Source organism: Pararge aegeria, chromosome 20 (genome assembly GCF_905163445.1).
Source record: "Pararge aegeria chromosome 20, ilParAegt1.1, whole genome shotgun sequence".
NCBI classification, from domain to species: domain Eukaryota; kingdom Metazoa; phylum Arthropoda; class Insecta; order Lepidoptera; family Nymphalidae; genus Pararge; species Pararge aegeria.
In genome coordinates, this window is record NC_053199.1 from 8655684 (window position 1) to 8675370 (window position 19687).

General features: G+C 32.9%; 1 protein-coding gene across 1 annotated transcript in view; it reads right to left on the bottom strand.

The window, feature by feature from the left end:
- Positions 1-978: 978 nt before the first annotated feature.
- The window catches only part of LOC120632877 (small conductance calcium-activated potassium channel protein-like), a 101523-nt gene continuing 82814 nt past the window's right edge, over positions 979-19687 (bottom strand). The window contains exons 2-3 of the mRNA XM_039902916.1: positions 1994-2738; positions 979-1098 (exon numbers count right to left, since the gene is read on the bottom strand). Coding sequence (XP_039758850.1) covers positions 979-1098; positions 1994-2728 — 855 coding nt within the window. The 5' untranslated portion in view covers positions 2729-2738. The remainder of the gene's footprint in view (positions 1099-1993; positions 2739-19687) is intronic.

The window sequence follows — 19687 nt, forward strand, 5'->3', positions numbered from 1 at the left end:
ACGTAAGCTGTATTCCAATATAATAATCTTACTTCATTGTGCAATCTAACATTATTATTTAGATCTAAAGTGCACTGTATATAACTATTATCCATTGTGAAACGGGCAGCTAAATGATTGTGTAGGTGCTGTGTAAGTTGCTTGAGTTGATGGGTTCCCAATGTATGTAACAAAACGTTTTCGCTCTCAATTATAAAGTTTATGAAATAAGAATATAGAACCCATACACGGTGACTTTATATTGTCCTGTAAGTGGAAATGTCCTTTATAATAAATAAGTAGTTAAGAATGTAAATTAAAATAAGTTGAAACAATAAGAACCTCCCTATAGAAAGTGCGAGCAACGCGGTGCGGTGATGGTATGAAATTGGTGGGAAAAAATCAATTCGATCAATTGTTTTAAAAGTTTAAATCACTAGCGTAGATTAGGCCAATATATACAGTCACCGTATATTGATCTATGTAAAAGCAAGGAGAACAATAATGCAGTACAAGTATTTTTAGCTTAAAAGTAAAATTGATACACAGAAAACGATTTGTTACGTGAAAAGCTATTGGGTGCTTGGTTATGTAGGGGACGTGAAACCTTAACCAGGCTAAAGGGACGTCACATTCGCCATCTAAAAAATCAATCCTGTGAACAATCCACAAAAATCGGCCAATTCTCGACAGTACAATCTGACATGTTATTGAGTTCGGAAGTAAAGTATGTCTAGTTATTTTATGAATAAAAACTAAAGGATTGGCAGAAGAACACTAAAGGGCATGCTTCTATTTCTAAAAAGGTGCTAAGCTTCACTATGACTAAAGTATGTGTTAGAGTTAGTATAAGTTGGGTTATTACGCATATATTCTTCAGATATCATGGAAACAGTTATTGACAATTGGTAGAACAGAATGACGTGTATTTCAAGGTAAAGGAAGAATTAGTCAGCATGAGAGATTGTACAGTCGATCTTGGCCGTGGTGGTGCATAATTCAGTATATCAAGCCCACCGTTCTAACGTAGTTGACCGTGTCTCCCGTGGCTTCAGTGAAAGCGCGCCTTAGTCGTGCCCGGCGAGTCTGCGACAGGGTTTGTGGGCACAGGAGCAGCCCCTGCAGGTTGAAAACAGGAATCAAATCAAACTTTCAATATTTTGATTTGATTTCAATGGGACCTCTCAAGACCCTTACACAGCACGTACACGCCGGCTTATCATATCTGCAACAGCTTAGCAATATATATAATAGCATGACTTTCTTGATAAAAAATTTGTAAGAATTTAATCTGCATCCTAAACTACCCAGTACTAACCTAGCATCGAGAACTGTTCCGCGGAAATCACAATTTGCGATGTAAAGAAACAGCCAGATTGTTTTTTAATGCCTGGCCAGTCACAGACCTGCTTAAGCCTAACTCCACTCTAAATTAGTTAGGAAAAGCCGCTTTAGCAATTACACGTCTGTTTTTATCCAGCAATTCACTTAGAAATCTAATTACACAGCCTTTTGCGGAATTCTTGCGTACGTGTTTAGCATTTACCGAACTTCTATTCGCAAAGAATTATAAGGTTTTTTAGAATACTTGTTTAGTGCTTTTATTAAAAAAGTTACGTACTTAACATTAATAAAGTATGGTTGCTAGCTCAAATTTGGGTCGATGAGTGACTTAAAATAATCGTAAAATCACTCTAAATGTGGTTAGGTCGGCGTAAACCAATTTTCATTCCGCAAGAGCATGCCCGAGCATATTTTATCCGGAAAAATTATTAGTTACCCATATCCTATTCAAACAGATTTCATCACAAACCTTACTTACATTTTTGGAATGTACAAACTTTCCCTCGACTCGATTTAAATTGGAAAGGACGATATTTTACTAACCGTGAGAAATTAACGCAAGCATATATGAGCATAGTTTGACATTTGGTCTTAGCTAACTAAAAGCTAAGCAATAAAGTACTATTTTCAAACTGGTAAAGTGGCGCCATCTATGTCTTGGGCAACTTACTTGTTTGAAGGGACGCATGCCCCCGTTAATTCGTAAAGAATCCGCTGCTATGCCTGCGATTCCATCCCCGGGTTCCCTCAACTGTCGCAGTGAGGCGCTAGGGTGATGATGGGAGTGAACACAGTGCGCCGCGCATGCGCTCGACTCCGGCTGCGAACTCTGGCGGATGATTCTCGTACTCGTTGCTGGTAACAGTAATGCTGGCGGTTGGATAGCAGGACATGTGCTGACAGCGTGTAGTGAACTACAACCACAGGGGTAGTGAACCGCGGAGCGTACGCTTTCACGTGACACAGAGCGCGCTAGATGTACCGCCGACATTGGCGCCGTAGACTGTCTCCTTTCACAAACGCGACACCTCGCGTACGCGTGCGGTACTAGCGTGCAAGCAGTCATTGAACCTCTGTGAGAACATGTTGTGACAGGCGATACCAGTGTCTGAGGGCGGTCTGCGGGTTCCCGACATTGCAGTTCTATGTCCGGTACGCTTCTCGTCGTACCGTCTTCTATTCTAATTGAGGCTGCACTTTCTTCACTACCGGGACCACCAGATAACTGAGGTCTCAGGTGTGTAGTGCAATCTTGCCTTTGAAGAACTGGCTTGACGGATCTGTTTTCTGTTGGCACTATAACAGTAACTGATGGCCCGGAGACTAAGAGACTGGCTGTTTCATCGCTGCTTCCATAGCCAGAGTTGGTGATAGCCTCGGTGCTGTCTGTTGTTGGCACGGACATTTTTTAAAATCTGAAACAATTAAAAATATACTTTTAATAAAAAGGTGAGAGTAATAGCAATGTTAGGGTATATAATATTAATAGAAACATAAGGAATGTAATAGGTTGCATTTTTCCATAAAAGCATCGCATGGCATTATAAATGCTTAAGGTATCAAATTCATGTCCGCACATATCTGTTTACGTGCATATTAGGTTAGTATAGAGATATTTCAGGTAATAAATGTGTTTAGTCTTAACAAATTCCGTACCCCTACCTCTAAGATAGCGTTTTCCACCTTAGCCTGCATCATGACTAAGGTATCTTCAGATCAGACCGTGTGGAGGCGCAAATCTGTCATCTATAAAAAAGTTATGATTTATACTTTTTCATGAAAACGTTGTAACTGCGAAACTGAGTTCAGCCTTCTATCGCTAAATTATTAAGCTTCGGGATGTAGTAAGCCGTTCTAATAATAGGTTGCGCCAACGGCGCATTTCACTATACATACTGAATCGACAATTCGCTTTTCTAACAATTATCATCCCAGATCGTAAGCTTACCTACATATTGATTTTCGTCGTTATTTATTTATTTATTTAATCGTAATCAACAGCGTTACAATAAAAATATATTTATAAATACTTTTACTTAAATCTAAGGCCACAAAGATTACATAAACATAGCATTTAGAAATAGTCTCGGATTTAACATAAAAATAATGAAGTTATTAATTATAAATATTTAAAAAAGTTAATAACATAAAAGTGTGAACACAAGACGTAAAGAAACAAAGAAAGCTATTAAGACTAATCTAATAATAAACTAATAAAAATGTATTCGTCGCAGAAATTGAAAAAGCACATTGCTTGCATGTGTGCGTGCGTGTGCGTCTATGTGTGACTGTGTGTGTGTGTGTGCGTGTGTGCGTGTGTTATAAATAAATAAATATACTACGACAATACACACATCGTCACCTGGCCCCAAAGTAAGCGTAGTTTGTGTTATTGGTACTAAGATGACTAAAAAATATTATTATGAATAATATACAGACAAACATTTATTTTCGTCACACAAACATTTTCCAGTTGTGGGAATCGAGCCTTGGACACAGAAAGCAGGGTCGTTGCCCACTGCGCCAGTCAGCCGATAAACATTCGTCGTCGTTAATATTAACAAACCAAGTTAATAAAACTTGGAAATGTTATGATTGTTGACATCAACCAAATTAATAAAACTTGGAAATGTTATGATTGTTGACATCACTATTTATCAATAAAAAATAATTGTAGCATTATAATTTTGTGTATAAAACAATCAAAAATTGCTTAGAAGTGAGATCTAGTTTACTTTCCCATATTTCATTTCTGATAACCTAGGTTTATTTAAATAAATAACGATAACTTTGGTGATTTTTATTCTAGCTCAAAAATACGTTTTAGTGATTTTTTTTGCCACCAAGCCGCGCATCTTGATCCACAGTATACCTATTCTGTAGCTCACCTTCACACAACCTTGTCAAATAAAACTATAGGTGCCCTTAGCATATTATCTAAACCAATACGTATACAAACCAGCAGTGAAATATTATAGTTGCTTTTGGAAAGTTATCACCGTTATTTATATAAATCTGCTTCACATCTCAAGAAACATATAAACTCCTAACAATACGGTGTGATCACTTGAGTGCCACAAATATAGATATTCCTGCTCAAGGGGATAAAGGTGTGGATTACTGTAGCGTTGCGGTAATCTACGAGGGTTTTCAAAAGGTATGGATAAACTTGGAAGGATAACAATAATTTATAACTTCTCGTAAAAATCAGAGACGCCATCATGATGGTTTTTTTTCTTATTTTTATCTTTATTTTACACTCTTATAAAGGAAGTAGATTTGATCTGCGGCTTCGTCCGTAATATTTAAGTAACAATAAGATTAAAAAAAATTAATTTGTCATATATTTCACATATCTGCTCGAATTATAGTTTTTATTACTAATAGTAATAGTTAAAACTTGGTATAATAACCATTCGTCTATATATATTTTTTTTGAATAATATTTGAACACAAAATTCAACAGTAAATACATGAAAATCATCTGCAGATTTATTTATTTCATGTATTTACTATTTATTTAGATTTATATATATCATATATATATATTATATATAAAATTGTGGATTCATTCATTACTATGAGCATACGGTGGCAACATTCACATGTAAGAGAAAGAAAATAAAAGGTATCTTCTTTACAATCCGTCTATACTACGTACAAACAAGTAGAGCGTGCAAGAATCGTCGCGTTCAGGTGACACACTTCTAGAACTCAATGGAACAATTGCGAGTCAACTCTCTCGAGGCGCTTACAGCACTACACCTTACGCTTTCTAAATTACACTTGGAAAAGGTACGGAACGAAAATGTTACTTAGGTGACGTCGGTATTGTATTCGTTCCAGAGATTATTTTTATTTTCTTCTTTCAAGCATTTATTCGAATTGCTTTCCCTGAAGATTCTGTGTATTATATAATATGAGATAAACATGGTGAGTTTTAGGGATGCCATCGTGTTGTTTAGATGTCTGGGAAGTGTACAACGGGTTCCCAGAGCTTCTTCTAAAGCCAACGAGAGGGATAAGCCGTGGTGGTTTAGAGTTTGGGTAAACGAGTCCCATATAACCTGTGTCGTGCCCAAAAGGACATATGTAGCCATTAAGTTTTTCAACGACAACGACGCCATCGTATAGCTCATACCTATCGTTATTTAACTATAAGTGCTTGTGGATCTCGGCTCCCTTTATCCCTTTCACGTAGTAAAATATAAAAGGACTATGCCCACCCCACCTGTAGAACATTAATTGGCTGAGAATGTAATCATTGTTATCTGAACTTAAAATGTAAACAAAGTTAAAGCATAAAAGATGCGTCGTTTAATAATTTGTTTCCTAGTAAAGACACAGCTTTATTTTCGTGAAGAGGTTTGCAATGCAAATTAATCACATCAAGCTCCCGTATATATAATAAAAAGACTTGGGGCGTACTCTAAGACAATTTGAAGAATACACTCAGTAAATAAATAGTACACTGCAAATATTTATAATAATTATTCACGTCATCTAAATACAGCCACGCCTTAATTTCAAGGCTACTAAGCTTAGATTTTAAAAATGGAATTCTGTCTTTGCAATGAGCTGTCAAAGAGTTTGTATTATGGTACTGCTCTAAACTTGCATCTTGATCAACAAATAACTAAATTAGTAAGTATTCAAATACATAAGTTGTAAATATATACACTTTTATTATACCCTTAGATATAATTATATTGAGGACAGCCGGACTGCACTTAAAAATGTCCATTTGTCATGTTCAAAGTACGAGTATAATTAAGTGAAGTTTAATATATTAAGTGATGTTCGTGTTGTATTTGTTAAAACTTCAAGTTAATCTCAATGTAGTGTATACATGATAGTATGAACTATATTAATAACTATGTAACACAACCACAACATAGTTAAGAGTACCTACTAGATTTTTCTAACTACCGTCGTCCGAACTATCGTCTTTTCTCCTTTTTTCTATCATCGGAAACGCCTTTCATATTCATAATATTACAACAAACATCCATAAATAATACAACAATCATACAGGAATGTTACTATATTATGTAAAGCCATTAAACAGGATGGTTTAGATAGTACTTATACGCATCATGATAAGTCTATGACAGCTATTGAATGCTATAGCTGTCATAGACTTTGGGTATATATAGAGATGGATATATATATAGTTTTGCTACCTTTTGTAAATAACCTACTCAAAAAGTCACCAAAAGTACATTTGAAATGCCCTACCGCAATGTATTAAAATTTATAAGCGTAAAAACTAATTCAGCAGAGTTAAGACGACATCAACTTAATGTCATTTGGTAATTAACTTCATGTTCTTTGGTAGTATTGCCCGGTGAAGATCGCTTTTAAGCGATAAGGTCGCCTATTGTATCTTTATTTTCTATTAAACTGTGTTTTTATTGCTTTATTTATGGTTTACAATAAAGTGAATTTTGATTTGATTTGACATTGCGTCGATATACTTTGAAATGTAAGCATCCTTGGACAGTTTAACTAAGGTGGAAGATTCTAAAGTGAAAGAAATCCACGCGGAAACAAAAATCTTCATACGAAAAAAGCCATTATTTTATATCATTCAATATATAAAAGGCCAATCTATGCTGACAAATGTGATTTCACGCTTGATTACTGAGGAAAAAAAAAATTAGCTGCTCGTGGTCGTTTTGATGTTGGTTTCTATGTTTTCTCATATTTCTACGAGCTACATTGTTGTTAAATCTTGGTATATTAGCAACGAGTCCAAAATATAAAAGATATAAAATCGTTGTATAAATATCTCATATACAACGATTTTATATCCTTGAAGCACTTAAAATAGAGAAAAGTGAAAAAAGTGATTTAGATTCAAATATTAACGCCAAAGGTGTTTTGGTTTGTATTTGGTTGTTTGTTCGGTATCGGTCGTGGTAAACAGGAAACAAATTCTTAAGAGGAAACTCGAAACTTTGTTCTTGCAAGAATATAATTATTAAGTTTTAAAACTACTATAGATAGTTGGAATATTCTGTATGACCATACTTAGACACTGTACCTAACAAACAGCAAACTATGTATCCTGATGGATTTATTTGTTTGTAAACCTTAGTAGTAAAAATAAATCAAATAAATAATTTGTTTTACGTTTAAGTATCATTCCTATATTGTAAGTAGTGTAGAAGTGTGAAAGAGGTAAATATGGTTTTAGAATAAAATTTAATCTCGATTTCTATTCACATCGTAAGTCTGTCCGTCATTTATCACTCAAAGATAAAGGTTTATTTTCCAAATAAAAATAAATCTACAAAATCATAGTATACCACAATAAATAGACAAGCATTTCTACCCTAATACCCCTATAATTTTGCCAAATCTCTCTTGAAGAAGGTCTCGCCTATCGGATGAAAGACTTAGATTCATTGTACAATTTCAGATTAGCAGCGTAGATAAATGACTCTGAGGGTGAAATTAATTTAAGAAATAGTGTTTTTACTTTCTCAGAAAATAAAATAAACTTAAAATTTTACTGTTTATTTTGTAACATTATGAAGATTATCTGATCATTTAATGCTAATGCTACAATTTTAATAAGTATACTAAGTGACTGCCTCGAAGTATAGGTCAAGCTTTCTGTTCAGTTTATTACCTGATAATAATCGTTATTGGATTTAAGCTAAGAGTCTTCTTTTAGACTGGAGAATGTTAATTTTACCTTCTCGTTAAATATGAGATTTTGCTATTAATCAGAGAAAGTAATATAATAAATTAAAAACATCCGTAATTAAAGAAGTATGTCTTTATAAATAGAACCTTAATAATGTTCAAACTAGAAAATAAATAAATTTCTACTTAATAAAATACACTGTATTTATTATAACTAGTGGCCGCCGGCTGGTTATAATTCAACAATGATTAGTTCATTGTTGAATTATAACCAGCCGGCGGCCACTAGTTATAATAAATACAGTGTATTTTATTAAGTAGAAATTTATTTATTTTCTATTATACGAAACTTTTACTATTGTTTTTCACAGCCTGAGGGAGAGGTATTTTCACAATTATTAATATTAAAAGAGGATTTAGATAAAAATGAGAAAACTCAATGATTATTCAGGTTGCAAAGTTAATTGTTTTTTATTTTTATTGAAACAGTATTAATGGCTGCTGTGCGTATATAAGACTCTCCTTTAGTCGCGAAATCCCGAGCTCAGCAGTGTAACATTATTAGGCTACTATTTATAATAATGGAATAAAGTATGTCAACAATAACGAATTATAAATCTTTTTGTATTAAGACTAGATGAAAATATTCAAAGATAGAGTAAGAAAATTCATCAGCAATATACCATATATATTAGTAAATAAAATAGTTTAATAGCTCTTATATTAAAGTGAGTTTTATCATTCTTTTATTATAATTGTAGATCGTAGATAATTGTAGATACGTTCTGTTATGTTATAACGGACATAGGATATTTTTTATGCTGGAATAATAAGCGATTACCGCAGAATTACGAGAAATAAATCCAAGCTCAGAATAAATGGACATCTTAATTCTTAGTAGTAATTTAATAATTTTACAGTGCTACATTAGTTTTCTACCATGATCAATTCCGTTGTGACCTGTGACTTCCGTTATATAACTTTTAAGAATTTGGTCATTATCCTGTAAATCAAATAGTTGGACTTTCTGCTCGTGTCTACAAGTTTAAAGGTCAAAGTACGTAACATAACGCGATAAGTCCAATCTACCAAAATTTAACCTAAGTCAACAATTACTTTCTAATAATATCCTTACCGCATCCGTTTCAAGAGTTACGAATCTTAAATGGACGGATGTGTTTCAAGAATAGTTCACGTGGCCCAAGCATGTTTCTTTACACGACAGCACCAGAAATATTGTATAAATATTTTATGTTCATGGCATTTTAATAGTTGAATCGATATTATATTCAAAAGGGCCCGATCGGTTTGGCTATAAAGCCCTGAATGAGTTATAAAATCATTTCTTTTGAAAACCCCGGGATCGTTTTCCAGATCATTTTCTGGGATAAGAAGAAACACCCGTAAACTTTACTCTGTCAAATTTCATCATGGTCAAACCAAGATCAAAATTTAAATTAAATACAATTTTATATTTAAGAAAAATAAAAAAGTAAGGTTATGCATAAAATTCAAAGATACTATTATAGATTCCGACTCATAAAGCCGCTCGGAATTTATTAGTATATGAATAGAAATAGTATTTCCATAGCGGGCTACGAGAGTCCCACAAAAAAATTGTATGCTACGCCATTTAAAAACAAAATATTGCTAAATATTTTTTTATAACAGATTTTCAAATTTGCCAAAACTTATTCGATAAAATAATGACAACTCTCTAACGCAAATTTGCAGTGAAGTAATTATCTATTAATTGTTGTTTCTCTCGCGAATATTTCGCTAAATAGTTTTGTTGTAAATTCTTCAAAGTTACATCGTCCATTTGATAAGGACCACTCTGGAACGCATTCTTACAACGATAATTTGAAGTGTCTTATAGTATAAATTTACACGAACATACAGTTTGTATGTTTCGGAATAGATACTTAAATGAATTGTGAGCTTATTCAAAAGCAGTTTTCACCCTCGTCATATTGCGACATAATATCTTAAAACCATTTCCATAGCAAAGTGACTTTCAATTATTTATGTAGGTGTTAACTTTTAATGACTATAAACCTACAGTTTAATGTCATTAAAAGTTACTAATGATTACTAGAAGTTATACAAAATTTATTCTCAAACAAGATTTACTCTAAGATGTGATTAAGATGTTACTTACTGTAGCAAAAGATTTGCATAAGCTGTTAACGAAGTTAGTTTATATTACCTTGGAGTTGTATAAAACCCGGTATGCAACTAGAGTCACTACAAATAGACAGACTTAACATTTAAATCCTTTTTTTTAAATGGGCCTTCTAGAAATTAATGTATTTAATTGAGGTGTTTGATAAATATAAAGTTATAACGCGTTAACGCAAACGTTCGTTAATAATTCCGTCTTTAAACATACCTTGTCACCTAAAGCAAAACTAAAAAGGTTGAGCTAAATAAATTTCTACATAATATAGATTTTTTTATCCTTAATAGGAAGCATGAGGTGCTAAAAAGTAATTTTTCTATCACCCTAATTACGTTTCAAAACTAACCCGATTTGTATGGCGAATGAATAATAAATTGCGAGAACATGCTTAAACTTTTGCCTCACGAATAATTAAATATTACATGTAATTATACGAACCCTTTAATTGTTAAATGATTATGTATACTTAGGGCACGTTCATCCTTTGAGTACCTAGAAGAACATGTGTACTTAGGTCACTAATCTTTTAAAGGTCACTGCCGATTAAGTCAAAAGAAGGATCAAAAAACTTGGGCCCCATATCATTCTTAAAACAAATATTTAAGTCACAAGTGGATATTAAGGTTTGGAAACTCTAAAATGATATTCCAGTAACGAGCTAGTAGTGGCCGATTACTTAGTACATTAAATAAACCATGAGATACAGATTTCTCGTAAAGCCATGGAAAGTTAAAAATAGAGATTAAAATAAATAAATAAATGCACCCATATGAATCCGTGCTAACATCAGAAATATTATAGTGGTGTACCATTGCATAGCTCCCCCATGATCTTTCTCGATTAAATTTAGTATTGTGTTTCAGTAAAACATTTCGAAAAGATATTTTGAAAAATAAACATTAAAAAAACGTCATACTCGTAATAAAGGACTAATTATTATTTTATTTTAACAAATATCGAATTCAAAGTCATCACGATGCAATTTACTTATTCTAATTTATTTTGCGTCACCATCATTTTAGAAATAATTACTAAGATCGAGAACACTTTAATTTAACAAAAGAGTACCTTTACAAAAGATTGATTACATTAAAAGGCGTGAAATAAAATTATCCTATCGAATATTGTCCCTTTTGAACTGAAATAATGATTTAGAGTTTGAGTTAAGTTTATTATAAGCCTGTTTCACCACCTTCTAATAAGTGTCGGTATTTACAATGTTTTCACACTATATGTCGAGTGTCTTTGCAACTCGACATAAAGTAAGAAAGTAACATAACTTACATTTATAAATTTAATAACTTCAAAGCAAAAGCACTATTAACTTGACATATTTAAATTTAAAAAAAAAATTATAGGCGTATAAAAGTTTTCATCCTGTCCCAAAGCGCTCTACATAAAAAATCATTCCCTTTTTAGCAAGACAGCAAAAGAAATATTTCTATTTAAAAATACGTGGAGTATACCTAAAGAGAATATTGGTGCCGTGAGATTGATTCTTTTGTACCCGGGTTTATTGGACTCTGTGAGCGAGTCTGTAATAAAACAAATAGTGCGTTGTATCTTGTATAGGATTATATTTTATTCATTATTTTTATGTTTAAAATATATAAAATAATGTAAATAGCGAATCTAAATGTTTATGCCATTAGACCTTAAGATTTTTGGCATATGAAGCGCAATCCAACAAGGTCATTATTATTTAATTCATTTAAAGTTTAAAACGTAGAAAAAAACAATCGGAAATATAAAATTCCTTATGTAGACATGGCTGATATTTATAGGGGGATAAATATCAGCCATGTCTAAAATCGTTTTTAACTAAGAACAATGTCTAGTATTCATTACTTCCTTTGTTCTTAAACAATAATATCAGAAAACTGCCTTTTGATTAAAACCAATACAATTATAGTTATCATTACTTTAATCTCCTTTTATTTCTTACGTTAGAAAGTCACAAAAAAAATATAGGCGTGTATATTTTGCCATTATTTACAAAAAGTAAAGTTGCTTAAAAATAATCGTTTTTTTTGGATGATATATTTCAACATTGCCTTGACGTTTCTTTCCAGATAAACGAAATCCTAATTGTAACATAATAATCCCTAGATAATCGACTTACTCACTCAAGATGGGTAGATAGCATTTATCTGAAGAGCCGCTGCTGAAGTAATCTCTAAAGCCTATCATATACCAGGGCTGTTGAAATTTTCCGACCGCTGTATCTAAAGATTTTAAGAGAAAATATAAACTTCCACGAAAATAATTTTTGTCCACAAATCTGTTTTGTTTTAATCAATTTTTTCTTCACAGTTGTCTGGAGTGGAAGATATAGATTTTTTTTATATTAAGCCTTTGACTACCAAAAATTTCAACTGTCGACTTATTTATTCCTTTTTATACTCATACATTAGCATCGTACACCTTTGATGATAATTAAATGTGACCGAAAACACCTCTCAAACTCAAATAATATGTTAATAAAATTATACCAGAAAATCGAACCAGAAGTCGCACTGCAAGTCTCCAGGGCAAACATCTAAACTAGAGTGGTCACCGAAATATTTCTGATTAAACCTTTCGCAATAAATATATGAAAGTCTTTTAATTGTGTAAAGAGATTTCAACCTACATCCATGCCTTTGCCCCTCCGGCTATACCGCTTTGCCATTGGTACGTTTAATAAATGTCAAATGCATACGCTTTTATTACATCAAGGTTTATTAATTGTTATCTCAAGGTAATTGAAGTAAAAACATACATAATCCTTATTTAGCCATTCTTGTAACGGTGAAAATGCCCCGCGCACGTAACCCCGCGGAATGTTGCTAGGTCTCAATTTTTTTCCCATTTTCCCATTTTATGGCGAACGCTTAGAATATTAGAGGTAAAATAATTACTATCAACTGGTAAATGGTATGAAGTCACTAACCGTTTGTTCGAGAAACCAATCTAAAGTAGAGTGGTTTTTGTGCTCATCGTATCATGTCTGTCTATTTGAACTTTAATTCGGAAAATAGATTCTAAGAAACTCACCTGCTCTTTTTCAACATCATCATTTTCACAATAATGATTCTGTATCACGAGAGATAAAAACGGACACTCCGTTTTTGTCCGTGTGTTTCGAACTTAATTTGGTATTAAGAAACTAATAAATTGTATAGTAATCACGTTTTAATAAAAGTATTTTACACGACGGTAACAAAAAATAAAACCCTCGTAAATTTACTGGTGGTTTCGGATAAAAGAACGCTTGTGGAACCACTGTTGCAAAATAATGTGGCTATCAACATTACCTCAGATAATGAAAATAAATATGTATGAATCTATGGTTGTTTAGTATTAATTTTAGATTATCTATATTATAAATAGCTTTATTTTAATTTCAATCCGTATAGTTGGTTTATAATTCATTTTAAGTTAATTGAAATGAAACATATTTTAACAAATGAGGATACTCGATTCTATTCTATAATTATGAAAACGGCAATAAAGTAAATTGTTATTGTTACATCTATTCGCGGTGAATGAACACGACTAATGGGATTTTGTCGTGACGCCGAAGTTTAGTTGAGGGAACGCAAAACGCACTGGTATTTTCTACTCATCAACAGAAAATATCCGAATAAAATCGCTGAGAATTTTTTTATTATAATCCAAATGTGTATTTTTCGTCCTGCTTTTAGACAACAATGATTGCATTTATAAATGTGGAAATGGGGTCGTATGCTTCGCCCGAAATTAAAATTCCCGTGCAATTAGTATTGAAAATTCACGAGGGTAAAATTAATTTATTTTCTAATGTATGCGACTAACTAGATAGATAGATAGATAAATTCTTTATTGCACACAATTATAGGATAAAGATAATAAATATTGGAAACAGTAAATGCGCAAAGGCGGTTTAATCGATATTTTAAAATTATAACTTAATTTACTATACTGATGTAAAAAACGCATAAACAGCCAGTTATTTAAATAAAAGTCGAATAGGAGCACACACTACTTTGCGGTATTCCATAATACACGATGACTTGGCAATTATGTATTGTAAAGTCAACATATTCTGAGGATGCAGCGGTGTCGTAGCGACACGTGCGTAGACTATATTTTGGAGGATATGTTTGGTGTTGAAAATGCAGGTTGAAGAAATTATTCTGTACAGATTTTCCTTTTTCGCGCATTATTCCAAATAACGCTTAACACTCTTTGTGAATTCGTCATCGTGTTCATCAGCAAGTTAATAAGTGGCGTAATTGCTGCATCAAATAAAATACAACGAGAAAGTATGTATAAACTTAATTTACAAACAGCAAAAATGGCTGCGCGATATCTGGCTGCGCGATATCTGGCTTTCATCGCGTTAATTGGTCACGGAAGCAGAACTGAGCAGAAGACTGAGCAGAAGAAAAATTGCTATTTTTTAGAACCTGATGGAATACATAGTTATGCGCGTTAAATAATTTGCATTTTACTTACTAAAAAATTGAATTATTTTTTCAGCATTGTTAGGATTTGAAAATTATTGAAAACTTTCAATTGAACAAATTTCCTTGTCGCGTGGAGACCGGGAAGGTCGCTTGTGTGGGATACCGTATATTGACACCCTCACACATTAAGGTGACCTCGTCAATGGTGGGTGCGGCTGCTACCACTGCCGAGAAGGCCAAGAAGCGCAAATATGAAAACCTTGATAGCAGTTTCATTTTTTGAGCCTTTTAGAGTTTAGACTTTGGGACCGTGGGAACCAGGGGCTTGAGTTTTTTTTAAGAATTGTCAAAAAGGCTTAGCGAGTCTACCGAAACTAATTCTTTGGGCAGTAACCTTGCCCAAAGAATTCGTTTGGCCATTCAGACGGCAATGCTGCCGGCATCTTAGGGACTATGCCTCGCTGCGGTGTTGTCGAAGACGGTACATATATTATTTTAGGTTATTTTTGTTTTTAAACAATATATCTTCAACTTTCAATTACACACTGATTATTTTTAAGTGTGGAATAATGAAAGGCGAGAGGATAAACTCTTTTAAAGTTTGAAAAACAAAGAAGACAAGGTTTAACTTGCGCAGCGATAGTAAACTAAAGTATAATCTGAATTCTTATTTTAATACATCATACCAATAAATATCGTCATCACCATCATCTAAATCGATGGACGCCCACTGCTGGGCCTTTAACTCTTGTAGGTATTTGCCAATTCCGCAATCTTGTATCCTGCTTAATGTACCAACCTTGCTAATTGTACCGTGGCTATATGAAAAAGTATAAAGCTAGATCGCATTTATAGAATTGGTGTGAATTGTATTTCAATTATGGCCCTTTTAAAACTTTTTCCATTTGCTTTCTCATAACGGGCGTAGTTAAATTTATCGATTTCACACATGTTCGTGAACTGTTTATTGCAAATCGTTACAAATTTTCGGGCTTTATCTTTTAAAGTTAATAGCCATAAGGAGTCATAAGGATGTTAAGAATGCAAGACCAGTAGTAGACTGTTTTTACAATTTAAAACTAAAGTTAGCGAACTTTGCAAACGTCAGATGTTAAATGGGGTTATACTGAAGAATTTAAAAACCTACTATCAATTTGCCCTATGATGCAATCCATTACATAGACCGCATGATGGATCCATCTCCATAATCTATGTCAGTCCACTGCTGGACTAAAGGCTATCATCAACGGGAGGGTTTGCCCATAATCGACACGCTGGGCTGTCGGCTTCTTGATCTCAGTAGATGGTAATAGTACACACACACAAAGAGGATGTTGTATAAAATATCTAAATATCCTTTTCTATAAAATTTCCTATTCCTTTTCTATAAATGCCACGCGCAGGAAGAAGAGGTATACACAACATTGAAGTTAGTCCGGTTAAAAACAATTAAATTAAATTAGAAGCAAAAATAGTAAGAATAAAAGAAATTCATATTTACATTATTCATATTAAGGCGAGGCATTCGAAATTTTGGCAGCAGGATTTCAATTTATCTCAGTAATTACTGAACATAAGAAAGTGATAAATACAACACATTGGGTGTTTTTAATGTTTCCGGTTTCAAAATTACGGAATTTCACTTAAATTGTACTGGTTTCATAAAATTAAATGATATCTATAATTTTGAGTATTTGATCAGTAGAACAAACCTTGATTGTTTACTATGTGTTTATATAATTACTTTTTTTATCTCGCATTAATTTCTCTCTACGTATTCTCCCTCCATCTGCAGGATGCAAAATATAACGTTTAGATCGGTTCAGCGGTTGAACATAGTATTGTATACTACAAAACCAATTATTGAACCAATGTTATTTTGAATTATGGGATTCAGTAGGGAACTCCTTATTTTCCCTAAATAAGAAGTATCATATATTGGGATGCTGAGCTATCATTGTGCCAAAATTCATTAAGATCACTGTGGCATTTGTTCCTAATATGTGTAACAATAAAACAAACAAAGAAATAAAGAAACTTTCACATTTTTAACAGTATGGATTAACGCCCGGAGACAGACAGGGTGGAAGTTTTTAGTCCCGAAGATAATGCTTTCCCGAAGGATTCATCGCCATAAAGACAATAAATCAATAGTCCACTCATCGTATCGTCAAAAATGGCCGATGCTTGAAAGTAAACTATGTCGAGGTCGGTCACGCGATATGATGATTATAATGTATGTACTTTACAATTCATTAAACATTTAATAAACCTTTTTATCATTATTAAACTACTGTTTATTTGTACTACTAAAAAGAATCTTGTACATTTAAAGGAGATTAGAACTTATAAAAAATTGGTATTTATACATTTATGTATATTATGAAAATCGAATGTTAGTTGATCAAGAGGTCTAATATGTAATTTGCTAAGTTTGGAAAATAATATAGAAACGGCAGTGCACTTATTTAAGTCAACGTGGTACAGGACCGTTGATTTTAACGAGATTTTTTTCTTAAATATTCTTAACAGATAATAGGGTGCTAATACTGGTATCAGGCTATCTGTTCCAAATATAATTTTGATTAAAAAAAAGGAATTAGAACAGCTTTACACTTAGGATTTTTCGATTATACAAATCAAGGATTCAATGAACTTTCGGAGGTTAATCTTAATGTGAAACTTTGTCTAAAGTTAAATTAATGTCTTTAAAAGATCCATTATCAAATGGACGTCTAAAGCCTTTATTCTACAAACTTCGGCAATAAAGTTCTTATGAAAGGTTTTATCTCGTTTTACAATAAGGATTGTAAGGTATTGGTATTAGTCTCTATTTTCGAATTCTTCTACAAGTTAAATAATAATAAATAAAATAAATATATACTACGACAATACACACAACGCCACCTAGCCCCAAAATAAGCGTACCTAGCTAGTTATGGGTACTAAGATGACTTATGAATATATTTATGAAAAATATATATAAATACTTTTGATATACAGATACTGAAAAATATTCATGTTCATCACACAAAATATTTCCACTTGTGGGAATCGAACCCATAGCCTTGGACTCAGGAAGCAGGGTCGCTGCCCACTTCATCAATGGCCCGTCAAAGCCATTTACTACAATTTGACTTTGTAGTACCTAAGTGGTAACAGAGACTAAGATATTATTAGTAGGTTAACCTGTTACCCCAACTCAGTCGAAAACGTCAACTAAAGCCAAGGTCCGGTCCTTGCAGCAGGCAACCTTGAGTCAATGTACCCCGTTTCCCCCGATGTCTAGTCGGAACCATGGAGATCATCATCTCCTGGTCACCAATAGCGCTCGCCGTAAACCCCCGATGATGGTTATAAGCTACAAGTCTTCAAAAGTCAAAATTTTGGAGGTACGGCAGCTATACCCATATCCCTAAATTGTTCCTTTAGAACTAAATAAAAATATATATTAAATACCGAAAACCTTGAAGGGAATAATATCGCAAACAAATGCGAAACTTCAAGACACGGAGGTCACTGTGCGTACTCGTCACTCCACTTTATTATTATTGACGTTGATTGCCGATCACAATTTTAATTTTCCATGGACTCGTCGTAAGCGTCGTAAAAATCGTATTTTTATAAATTACGTAATCTTCCAATAAGACAATTATTTATGTTCATTTAGATGAATGCTTTTAAAAAGTAAAATGTATTGTTGAATAGAAACAGGAAAAATCTGATTGGCACCGTGTAGTTTATAATTTTGTTATAAGTCACACCACACAGATCTTCAAAATACACTCTCTGCGCACTTTTAACACTGATAATGGAGCATGCTTAGGAAGCATTAGAGCCAAAGTGTGTTGTATATTTGTTTGCATATTATATACATTTATAACATAATATGTTTAAACCAGAAACGTTAAAATTGCAAATGGATCAGTGAAAGACGATTATTTTTTTTTATTTTTTTGCTCAACTGCGGGACATTAAAATACCGTTATGACTAGGTATTACAGGATAAGACATACACCTTACGCTTTAATATATCGTACATTATAGAGCGCGATAAAAGTAAGTGTACACTCATAAAATCTCTCGTTTTATGAGTGGCTAGCAAAAATCTATAAACCGAAGCACTCACTCGTACTCGTATGTCAAGGTATAAAATGTTACGTACCTATCTACCTCTTTTCCTATCTCACATTTCGTGATATAATTCAACATAAATGATGTCTCCTTTAGTAAGTTAAAGCTTGCTCTATTAAAGTTTTGTTCTAATATTTAACTGATAATATCGAAATAAGTTACGGCATACAGTATATCCTACTAATTTTATTATTTTGAACGTTAAACCCTTAAAGTCTAATTTCTTTGTAATAAAAATAAAAAAATAAATATATATAAATATTTATAATTTTATATATATATATATATATATATATATATATATCTTATTTTATTTTTCTCTTTTAATAATTTAAGTATTGTTTATTGTAATTACGATTTCCCATCTCTCATGTATATTCCTATCGTTAAGGTTACCTGGCAGAGATCACTTTTAGTGATAAGGTCGCCTTTTGCTTCTAAATTTTTTTGAGTATATTTTTAATTTATCCTTTACTACGCAATATCGATGTTAAAATTAAATAAAATAAAAATAATTTTAGCCAGTAAGAAGGTAAATACCATATTGACGTGCGATACATCTTCATTGGATATCAGTTTTTGCGTTTATGTGTCATATTTACGCGTGTTTATTGCCTTTCCGATATGCCACGTAGAAATTAATTACGGTATCTTCTTCTTCTTTGAGTCCTACAATACCTTTTTTTCCGTCCAGACCTATCGCGATCCAGACCTGAGAAAGACGCGTTAATACGCGGCGTTTAAAATAACTGCCATACTTTTGACAGGTTGGCCCACTACCGCCTTTAACTGCATCACCACGTATCACCAAATGAGTTTGTATTCAAGGGCAAACTTTTAGAGGAATACAAAAACAAAGTTCACAAATAAATACGTTAGCTATACTAAAGTTTTCAAGCACCAGCGTCTATGACCAACAGCGTAGCAAATTTACATTATGCAACGTGGTCTTGAGAATCTCCTA